Here is a 12125-nt window from a genome sequence, read left to right as displayed (position 1 = left end):
AAAGAAACAGTTAAAGTCATTTACAAATTATAAAAACACTCTTGAATGCGTAAAAATGTACAGTTTAGAATACCTCACCATAAAGGAAAGTAATGAAATGCAAATTACATTACCATTTATAACGGTTGCCATGGTAACGACCCCAGAATAGCCCAAAATCAAGGATTTTGGAGTAATTTCAGTATTATATTACACAATATGCTGATTCAAGACAAGTTAAAGTCTCCTTACCAAATTATTGAAAAACTATATGACTAATCTATCATATAAGCCAAGAATATGTTATATAGTACCTTCCCATTGTTACCATGGCAACATGAATTAGAGTTAACAAGATGCCCTGTAGGGTACGATATGCCATATTTTGGCTATATCTTGGGATAGGAGAGGTGTTGAAAGTTCATTTTGATGTCTATACCCAGGTTTTCAGGCACAGGGAACACAGCTAAAGCATTATTTTGAACATTAACATAGGACATCACCGCTATTTTTCATACATTTGCATAAAATCAGAGCAAAATGACCATGAAAGTATTCTGCCACTGCATATTACAAGCTGTTTCTTAGGGTTTAGAAAGATATAACATTGTGATGACTACATTAGATGCCAGAAAACTTCATTTGATTGTATGCAATGCTGGAACCAGCACAGATCATCCATCTCATTAATTTGTTTGCTATTGTATCAAAACCCAGACACCCTCTCTAAATGCCCAAACCAGACCTACCATAACCTCGACGATATCCACATAATTATGACATCCAAAAGGCCGAGAGGGTCCGATTCTCCTGTATCGGGTAATCAAGGTAGACATCAAACAGCTTGAAGATGGGCTCAAAGGACTGATTCTCAATCATCTCACTTACGCAACATCTTCAGATAGGCTGTTCACGACTCTTGAGGCTTTCATCCAGGTGAACCTGGTCGTTAGTGTGGTTAGTTTCTAGACAGGGTAGTAAACCTTTCCTTATGCCTGTCGCATAAATGCCTCGTACAACAACTTGACTGCACGGTTGTACTTGCAGAATTCCATCACTCCAGCTACGGAGCTTATAGCGATGACACCTGACTCTACACATAGGTCCCTTAGTCCAGCATCTTGAAACATCTTCTCAATGGGTGACCACAGTGTGCATAACATGCCAAGAGATATACATCCCAGGGTCTTCACAGTTTTGATACAATAGCAAACAAATGGTCATTAATGAGATGAATCTGTGCTGGTTCCAGCATTGCATACAATCAAATGAAGTTTTCTGGCATCTAATGTAGTCATCACAATGTTATATCTTTCTAAACCCTAAGAAACAGCTTGTAATATGCAGTGGCAGAATACTTTCATGGTCATTTTGCTCTGATTTTATGCAAATGTATGAAAAATAGCGGTGATGTCCTATGTTAATGTTCAAAATAATGCTTTAGCTGTGTTCCCTGTGCCTGAAAACCTGGGTATAGACACCAAAATGAACTTTCAACACCTCTCCTATCCCAAAATATAGCCAAAATATTGCATATAGTACCGTACAGGGCATCTTGTTAACTCTAATTCATGTTGCCATGGTAACAATGGGAAGGTACTATTACATATTCTTGGCTTATATGATGTATTAGTCATTATATTTTTTCAATAATTTGGAAAGGGGATTTAAACTTGTCTTGAATGGGCATATTGTCTAACATATTACTGAAATTACTCCAAAATCCTTGATTTTAGGCTATTCTGGGGTCGTTACCATGGCAACCGTTATAAATGGTGTTGTAATTTGCATTTCATTGCTTTTCTTCATGGTGAGGTATTCTAAACTTTCATTCTCTGGGCCTGAAAACCTGGATATAGACACCAAAATGAACTTTCAACACCTCTCCAATGCCAAAATATAGCCAAAATATGGCATATAGTACCGTACAGGGCATCTTGTTAACTCTAATTCATGTTGCCATGGTAATAATGGGAAGGTACTATATATAGCATATTCTTGGCTTATATGATGTATTAGTCATATAGTTGTGTCATTATTTTGGAAAGGGGACTTTAACTTGTCTTGAATGAGTATATTGTGTAATATATTACTGAAATTACTCAAAAATCCTTGATTTTAGGCCATTCTGAGGTCGTTACCATGGTAACCGTTATAATTGGTGATGTAAATTGCATTTCATTACTTTCCTTTATGGTGAGGTATTCTAAACTGTACATTTTTACGCATTCAAGAGTGTTTTTATAATTTGTTAATGACTTTAACTGTTTCTTTGAATAATACTGGTTTTATTGTTGTGTTGCCATGGAAACTGCTGATTATATGACTAAGCTGTCCATTCGGAAATGCTATCATATCAAAATATTATGTATAGATATAGGACATTTCAAAATCCATAAGTAGATCTTGCCACCTTGAGTGGTACCAATAACCCAAATTTCTGGTCTTGGCCCATGGACTAATAGCGCTGCGCTGCGCTGCGGAGTGAAACAAAATGGCGCCAGGAGTCACGTGACCATCAAATTCCGGTCCCCCTATGTCGCTACTCTCTATATATAGGTACTCTAGGGGCAGCTGGGGGGCTTCTGGATAGCACCTGAATGGGAAAGTTGAATGAGCGAGAGCTCGTTCGTACTTAGGCCCGCATCTACTGGCGGTGTGGTGAGAGTGCCTCCGTACCGTAAGATCGAACTCACAACTCTGCTCCAGCTAGCTAAAATTCCTTGAATTATTTATATTCTAACTCTAAATCATTCCGTCTCTCACTCTCTTCAATTCAATAAAATCATCTGCATGTTAACATACACGATAATGAATATGTGGGACACCGTTACAACGGCGTCTCCCAAACTTCGATTGCCGAAAACGCACGCAAAACTCGCCAATGACGGACATCATCTACCCATTCATCCATCGTAAATGAAATAAATTTAGACAAAATGAAGTTGAAATGTCCGAAAGCGGCAAGGAATAATAAGTGGTTTGTCTGTGAGAAAGCAATGATCGTTGCATGCAAGATGAAAGCGCAAGCTGATAGAAGCCCCCCAGCGTGTAATGATAAACGTAGAGGGCTCACATCCATGAAAATTCGCCCGTATCGGTGTATACCAATCGAAAGCATATCACCCCCCTCTCTCTCTCTCTCTCTCTCTCTCTCTCTCTATCTCTCTCATACACCCCTCTAGTCTATACTGCCCTCGGTCATCAATATACTCCACTTTATATATTACCAAATCATTCTCAGATGCCATACAAAAAAAAAAAAACATGTTTCTGATTGAATTAATATTTCTGAAATGTTAATTACCTCATCATCTCATCAAACCATGTATCATAACGACTGTATGTTTTATGTTTGTATGTTATGCCCTACTTTCGGGCAAATCCATTGTCTTGGGCAATGTATGCTATATCATAATTATGCCTGTATAATTATCCTCTATTTCTACCACTGTCTACTTTGGAATAAATGCATTACTCGATATGACTGTATAAGTGTATATTTAGCATGACTATAATATGTATTTAAAAATAATTAGTAAGAAATGGGCTCCTGTGGATGTTCAGCCGGATTAAATTTCAGGATCTTGCAAATAGAACGTTCGCTTCCAAATTATACTGTATATAATTACTTGCCCAACCTAAATTCTGGAGATGAATTAACATTATTCTTAGTTCGCCAAAGTTTCGAAATAGCAGTAGTATATATTAGAAGGCATATTTCGATTGTCTGACTGATTACCAAAAGTACTTAGAGGTCGATTGTGCCAATATAAATTACAGGTTTAATTCTATTAGGCCCTATTTTTTTCTCGAGAGATCGAGCCACCGTTTAAAGAAAGGACAATGATATAGGCCTATTAGAGTGATCCTATATGCAAAAGAAATATGCAATCTTCGAAAGAAAGTTTTCCACTGTAGATGGCAACTCTAGTCTTGTTGTAGATTGGAAACAACGAGGGGGTGTCGCTAAAGACGATGTGAATGTGGGTGTGTGACATTCCCCCTCCCCCTAAGCGCCTATACATTTCGAAGTGTCTGTCGGCATTATATGGATCTCTTTAGCAATGTCGCAAAAATATCATAATACTTTGTCCTTTTCTTCTTCTTTTTTTTTTGGGGGGGGGTATTTTGTTGTTGTATCATTTTCCGACAAATCCCACCACGCCCTCATTCAAAATGGACTATGGACGTCCCTGTATAGACAATTGGGACAGGAAAGGAAAAACAGAAAGTTAAATTTGATATTTGTTTCTCATTTTTATTTTACAAGAGACGAAACAACTACGGGCTTGAGACATAATATATATACCGAAACTATAATCAGATTATATATATTTTCCAGCTTCCTTTTAATGTTTGCTTCTAAACGATTATATATAAATAAAAAGAGAAAACAGAAACAAGTATTTATCGTGGTGACATTAACGATCCCCACAGCGATTGTAATCTGATTTAATTGTAATACTAGTCCTCCTATTCTCTTGGCAAGTTTTGCTATAAATACAATTCCTTCTCATTATTATCATCATTCATTTGCATTGTTTGTACTAATCTATTGATATCGAACGATTTTCACTCCAATTTGCCTTCCACCACCAGAACTAAATTCCAAACAACTATAATATACCCAAACGATTGTTGCTGGTATTCATTTGTCAATGAAGTGGTGTTTAATTTGAATAATTTATACGCGATTTCAATAATATATCCCAAATCATGTTCGGATTACATAACACGTCAATGCCATGTTCTCGCATGCACATTTCAAAAATTGATGGACATTGACTTTTACAAAAAAACAAACATCTGTGAATGTGTTGAGACAAAGAAATGGGGAAAGAAAGGGGGAAGAGAGACAGAGAAAGGAGTCGGAGAGAGAAAGAGAGAGAACGAGGGAAAAAGAGGGGGAAGAGGGAGGGGAAGAGCGAGAGAGAGAGAGAGAGAGAGAGAGAGAGAAAGAGGGAAGAGAGGGAGGGGAAGAGAGAGAGAGAGAGAGAAAGAGAGAAAGAGAGAGAGAGAGAGAGAGAGAGAGAGAGGGGGGGGGGGGGAGTGGGGGAGTGGGGGAGGGGGTTCTACACGACGAGTGAGAGAAAATGAACCAAGTTGTAAATTGTACAGATGACATTTATTTCAGTGACGTTTCCGCCCGTATAGGCACACCGTGGAATGCAGTGACAAAATTAATGATATTAAAACATTTCCTTTTATTGCTGGCACCTATTCGAAACATTCATATCATAATTATTAATGAAATACACAATTTCTTTTTGGGTTGCTAATTCGAAACAGTGCTTTAAAAAAAATGCCACCACAACGCAAAATGAAGTAAAGAACATCCTTGGCATTAACGGACAAAGCAGGAAATCAGAATAACTAACCACTTTTATAGGATAATCGAAGTGCCCTCACGTCAAATTGAAGAACGAGAGACCGCCCCCTCCATCTTTACCTTTGGAAAGATAGGCTGTACACATTTGTTTAATAATCAAAATCCAGTGACTTAAATTGAAATTTGACCAAATACAAAAAATAATAAAATTAGTTGCCAAAAATGAATCTTCCCTTTCATTTTGGTATGACGACATAAGTAACTACATTCTCAAAAAAGGCTTTAAATATTTATTTTATTTTTTAACTCCCGCATTTTCCCCGCACATAGCGAAAAAGAGAATGACATCACTCAGTTCTGACTGCAGTGCTTTATTACATACCAGCAATTTTCATCGTTATCTGAATACCCGATAACAAATGATTTATTACTAGATTTGTGAATATGAAAGTTTCAGAGAAAATGCATGGGGGTATATAATTTAAAGAGCTTTCTCTTGAAAAGCTAAAAAAAATCCGTAAACAATTTATTCCATGCCTTTCATCCTACAGTACTTCACTGACAACAATAGGCCTAACATGTAATTATGTGATATTCTTTAAAGGGCCAACAAAAACGAAAAGGTTAAATTCCAACAGCATTAGAAAGATAATGCTAATGTAGAACTTCCTTCAAAACGAAAGGGCTTGAAAATATCTTTTAGTGGGAAAATAACGAGCATTGGTTGTCGAATCGACTTTAGTAATTGCAATCATTTTAGTAATAGTCTGATTTTCAGAAACTTGTACCAAATGCCTAAAGATTCAATCAGTTTAATTTGGGCCATTACAAGAAGTGCCTAATTGATGTAGACGAATACTCATGTGCCTTTGCAGCTCATTGTATGTAACATATATGTTATTACCAAAGAAAAAAAGTCAGTCAGTAACTCAATATTGTGTGACAGTGGAGTCTAGAAAGTAAACGGGTTTCCTTGCATAATTTGAATAATAGGACACTGCTAACGTTTAAATTTCACAGATAGGACATACATTACATATTCATAATTCCTGCAGAGTTCTACAGAATTTGACGTTGGCTGCAAATGGGACATAGCACTTTTAACATAATGTTTAATACTGTCAAGTAGAATAAATCGAATATTGATACAAACTAAAGACACATTATACGATCTGCTAAATCGAATTTGCGTTTATGATACAATTTAAAAAGCATAACCATGATAACTATTCATATTCAGTAACAAGGATCTTCAAAATGTACATTATGACGTAAAAGTTATAATAGTGCAGTGAGCTTGTAATGAAATATGACAATAATAGTGTGTTTGATACGGGATTCAACCAGGTGGTGTATAAGATTTCGTTGGCACAAAGCAAGAAAACGAATCAATCAACCATAACGTACCAGTTGCGGATCCAGGGAGTGGTAGGGGACACGTGCCCCCCGACCACAATTTGCCTCATAATGAATAGAATACACGCTTGTTCTCCTGATGTGCCTCTCAAGAAAAATTGATAACTTTCCTTCCTTCGCTTGTCAAGAACTCTTGAACACCCGGAAATAAATTAAAAGAGCTATTTTTATTCCTACGTTTTAATCTATTCAACTACTGCAATCATCTTTGGAAAACGTTATTTAATTGTTACCGTCATCTATTAAAAAAATCTATGAAAACAAAAAAGAAGACGGAAATACAACAGACGGAGTTTTTTTTTTAGTACTTCATGCCTTTATGTAGTCTTGCAGGTACATAATTATAATGCTTTTTGTCGACGAAAAGATAACAATAAAAACTAAAAGGCTGCTTAACAAGTGAGAATTTAAAAAACAAGTGAAGTCAGTGTCTGGTATGAATAGGAAACCCAAACTTAATCGAAAATAAAGGAAAGCAGAAAAATAAAATCTAGAGGAACAATCAAATCGGTACAATTTTGAGGGAAAAAAAATCGAAGAAAGAAATGGGGGTAAGAGGACACTTTTTTTTTTTTTTTTTTGGTCTCGAAATTTGGAAATTTGACATTTTGCTCCGTTGGGGGGGGGTAAGGTCACCTTTTTTAGGTCGGCCATGGGAATAATTTTTTTTTTTTTTTTTTTTTTTTTTTATAATTAAAAAAAAAAAAAAAAAAAAAAAAAATCCAAAAGGGGGGGGTTTTTAGGTTTTTTTTAGGGGGGTTTACACACAAAAAATTTCCAAAGGGGGGGGTTTAACCCCCAAACCCCCCCCCCCCCCTGCGTACGCGCCTGTCTCATAGTATATACATCACTGTAGGGACAGATGAATAATACCTTTCTTTATCCTCGCTCATGAATTCTGCTTGTCAATAAATCTTATTGTCGCATAGATTTGCGTATCATTGCACATTGACTCCTCGTTACATTTTAAATCAAATATTATAGGTGCTAAATGGATACAGATCGTGTGACATGGTGTACTGTGACAAGTGACATGTGACAGACCATGTGACATGATGTGAATTATATCAATAGACCTAAATACAGTCGTGAGTTAAAAAGGAAAATCCGTCAATTTAAACCACCGTAAACATTCATTTTTAGGAGTATCGAAAAATGCAAGTGTCCCATTTAGCAACTACATAGAGTTATCCCTCGTCGCTGGACCATAAGATCTGCTTTCTAAACTAGGTGGTCCGCCATATTTCACCAATCGTCCGCACGTCAGCGTTCTCTTGAAAACCTTTCGAAATGATTTCATAGTAAAGAGATAGATAAATGAATTCATACAACTATTGGTGAAGAGAAGAGCCGTGAAGAAGGCGTTGTCAGTTCCCAAAAGACAGTCACCATTTGATGTAGTCATTTTGTAACTATCATAAACAAACTCTGGAGCACAACACAAGTAAAAGGTTAGGACGATTAAAAGTAGAATTGTTATGCCTTTGATGTTGCGCTGTTTGCGGGTTTGCGGAGAGCCGCCATTGAACAAGTTCGTCTGTTTCTTGATGCGGCGCTTGTGATCGAGTACGATCAGCAGAAGACACATGTTAGTGAAGGTAATGATGATGGTGACGATGCTGGGGATGAAGAGATAAATAACGATGTATCCGTGGTAGATGTGATTGCAATTACTGACTTGAAAATAGCAAAATGGTTCGCCCGTTATCTTATGAATGATATAGCTGTATAGGTAACCAACAAACGCCTGCAACGCTCCGACAATGAACACGACGACGAGAGCGATGACCATTTTGCGACGAGTGACCTCCTTGTATCTGTAGGGCATAGCAATAAGTAGATACCGATTGAGGCTAACACATCCCAGGATGAGTAAGGAATAATTGATACAAATGACGCTTAGAATGGACTTAATTTCGGTATAAAGTACGAGTGCATCGCCTGCTGACCAATGAACGATGATGTCCACAAATTTCCCACCACTTCCAAAGATTCCCGTAAGGAGATCCACCAGCGCGAGTGCCCGATACAAGAACACGGTGTTGGCTCCGAGCTCAGCCGTGACGTGCGGCAAGGCGAAGAGGTTCCCGACGTTGCTAACCACGATGACCAGACTCATGAGACCGTAAAAGATAGCCAGGATGATGTCGGACGATGTCGGCCATGGTTCAACGTGGTCAGTCGTGTTTGAAATGTTCGCTCTAGAGGTCAGGCAATCGTAAAAGACACTCATATTTCTTCTTCAACCCTGTCTAAATGCTTGTTTTCAAATCTAGGTTTCAGGATATGAGCGCATATACTGACGTTCACATGGAGACTCAAGCATTAATACTGAGCTCACCGATTCATCATCATTAAAATATGATCAGTTGTACATACAACGCATTTCTGACGGTTGCGCACACGAATGAGTTGGGCTCAGTTATAGGCCTGTGTTCTTCTCAGGGAAACAAAATCTGCGATATTTCACTGTTCTTACAATTTGTCGTGCAGCTACGCATCACTTTACAATATCATCCCTTACTATCAAATCATTCAATTGCGAAACAAGATTGGTGAAGATCACTATTGTCTTGACAAAATGCTGACGAGATAATAGTTGCTGCATCATCGGTTGTTGATTGATATGCACTCGAAGCTACTTTCACTCTCTTACAACTCCTTCGTACAATAAAACGTAGCGAAACCATGATTATCATTTATCATATAATTTGATATTTCCTTTAGCCTGGATGGAGTTCAAAGTCTGTGAAAGACAAGACATTTGTGCTGCACGACAATCGTAGGTCATTTGTTCGATAAACGCATTGTCATGGTCACGAAGACGAAGGACTACATTATTCTCCACATTTTAAAATGGTATGTCTGGTAAATCTACACGGTAAAAACGATGTTTAAAAAAGTGATGTTCACTTACAGTTGTACACTATCTTAAACAACAGTTGAACAAATTGTAAACAACGTTGCTCGAAACGAAAGTAGTTTTGTTTTAGACAGTGTTGTTTACATTTGACGTCATGTGTCTCGTGCCAGTAAAGTGCCCGTTGGCTAAAAGCTTTATTTCACATTGTTATGTTTAGAAACAGGTTCCTTGAAACTAACATGCAATTGAAAATTAACATGCCACTTATAAATGTAGTGCAGCTGTTTAGGCACAGCTCATTGTTATTCATATTAGATGCATACACAAGTATGCAAGGCCCGATGCAAGGGTCTTCTGTTGACTACACAGATTGATACATATGTAAAAGCACAGGGATATTGAGTCTGGATTAAACTACCAAAGCAACCACACGTGTTTCTGCAGGCTCCATTTTGTTTGTCTCTAAACTTACATTTATTTAGCTTAATAGTTATTACTTTCCAACCCACAACACAACACATCATGGCCGACCAAGCTACCGACGCGCTTCTAAGTGACTGCAGGGATTCAGTGGCTTAATTGAAATCACTTTTCTATTAACCAATTTGAAGTTTTTAACTTATAGCGTAAGTTCACAGTTAAAATTTTCAGTATCTGTACGCAAATGTCAGAATATAGGTAGACTTAAAATCGTCGCGTCATGCAGTGCGGCACTGATCGCGCACTCGGTTATAGATCGTGTGCTAAATTCCTTGCCATAGAGATTGCATGCGTCCCTAGATATGCAGTTTATACGTGCGTGCATGCGCGCTCATGCAAAATGGGCACTGTTTTGGCGCTAATTCATGAATTGCAGAATTACCCTACCATATTGTTAGTCTTCATATACCTATAATATAGAGACCCAGAAGTAGTGGTGCACTTATTCAGAGTATTAAACCCAAATTATACCCCATTATACAACCCTTTTGGTGTAAACAACCCCCACTGAACAACAGCTCCTTTTTAAACAACTTTCTTTAAACAACCCAGTTGGTGTAAACAACCCCCACTGAACAACAGCTACTTTTTAAACATCTTTTTCTTTAAACAACCCAGTTGCTGTAAACAACCCCCACTGAACAACAGCTCCTTTTTTAAACAACTTTCTTTAAACAACCCAGTTGGTGTAAACAACCCCCACTGAACAACAGCTCCTTTTTAAACAACCGTCTTTAAACAACATCAGTTGTTTAAATTGTGATTTTAAACAAGTTGTTCAAAATGTTGATCAACTAAGTGTTTAAACTTTAAACAACTCGAGATGCTTAACATTTTAAACAACTTTCAGATCAGGTCACCCGTTAATCAAGAGTTGTTTAAACTTTTAAACAACTTGTTCACAAAAATTTTAACTGTGTATAAAGTATTGTGTTTTCACTAGAAATTCCACTCGATGATCGAAATACCTTTTAATCAGTGACGTCACCAATCCAAGCCCCCGGGGGTGCGGGGATGAGCAGGTGGGGGGGGGGGCAGTGATGAAAAGAAGAATGAAGATCAGATGAGCAGAGGGACAGTGAGAAGGGAGCCGGATGATAGGTGTTGGCCGGGTTTTGCCAGTTATCTATTCACTACAAGTTAAACTACTGTTGACGATGAACTAGAATATTATCGTCAAATAGATATAATCGGAAATCGGCAATACGTCAAGCATCATGTTTAATTGATTGAATGATTAATTGATGCACAGCATTTATGGCGCTATATTTCTGTTTAAAAACATTCTAATGCGCAGACTACTCAACACTGTATACAGAAGTCAGCACAAATCATAATGCATGAAACGATAGGCCCTCATATCTTTTCGATATGATACATTTTTAAAAGTGAACTGCATTTAGATAAAATAAGATCAAATGCGCTTCAACATTTTTACTCCAGGATTTTAACTAATCAGGGGCAGATCCAAGATTTTCCAGGGGGGGGGGGGAGGGGCGTGAAATGGTCAAAATGGCGAGGGCTCCTAAAAATGTTGAACCTTAGCTGCTCTATAGGGCTCTATGGCAGGCGCGGATCCAGGATTTCTTAGGGGAGGGGGCCCAACTTTTTTTTTTTAGCTCCCGGAAATTTGAACATCGCGCTGGCCGAAAAGTCGCTCAGTGGGGGGAGGGGGGGGGGGGGGGGGGGGGGGGGGGGGTTGTACAGAGCACATTTTTTTTTTTTTTTTTGCTCCCGAAAATTTGAAAAACGCGCCGGCCAAAAAAGGGGGGGGGGGGGGGGTAGTGAGCACATTTTTTTTTTTTTGATCCTCAAAAAAATTTCAATTTGCCCCCGGGCCCCCCCCCCCCCCCCCTGGATCCGCCACTGCTCTATGGTACATTCTGAGGCATTTATGAATGCGTAAACTGAAAATTTGGGTGAATATTTCTTAGCTTTTATCCTGCTATTTTTTTTTCGGAAGGAAAAAGGGGCGGCATGCGCCCCCACCACCCCCTGGATCTGCCCCTGCTGGTTTAAATATTTATGAATTACGTATGTCAATCCTTCTTAACG

At 38.2% G+C, this 12125-nt stretch overlaps 1 protein-coding gene across 1 annotated transcript; it reads right to left on the bottom strand.

The window, feature by feature from the left end:
- Positions 1-968: 968 nt before the first annotated feature.
- On the bottom strand, positions 969-8960 carry LOC105446717 (trace amine-associated receptor 1-like). The gene is made up of 2 exons (XM_030991300.1): positions 8187-8960; positions 969-1166 (listed from the first exon to the last, which is right to left on the bottom strand). The coding sequence occupies exons 1-2, from the start codon at positions 8958-8960 to the stop codon at positions 969-971; spliced, it is 972 nt and encodes a 323-aa protein (XP_030847160.1).
- Between the last annotated feature and the right edge of the window lie 3165 nt (positions 8961-12125).

Source organism: Strongylocentrotus purpuratus, unplaced genomic scaffold (genome assembly GCF_000002235.5).
Source record: "Strongylocentrotus purpuratus isolate Spur 01 unplaced genomic scaffold, Spur_5.0 spur5_scaffold_2, whole genome shotgun sequence".
Classification (NCBI taxonomy): domain Eukaryota; kingdom Metazoa; phylum Echinodermata; class Echinoidea; order Camarodonta; family Strongylocentrotidae; genus Strongylocentrotus; species Strongylocentrotus purpuratus.
The sequence above is the reverse complement of the archived record's forward strand: the minus strand, read 5'-3'. Positions and strand labels throughout refer to the sequence as shown.

What these genes read in the sequence shown, in the direction of transcription:
- LOC105446717 (XM_030991300.1), bottom strand. Translation starts at nt 8,960, where the DNA reads ATGAGTGTCTTTTACGATTGCCTGACCTCTAGAGCGAACATTTCAAAC. An exon ending in TAACAATTCTACTTTTAATC is followed by an intron (nt 1,167 to 8,186) that starts GTCCTAACCTTT and finishes AAAACTGTGAAG; the next exon opens with ACCCTGGGATGTATATCTCT.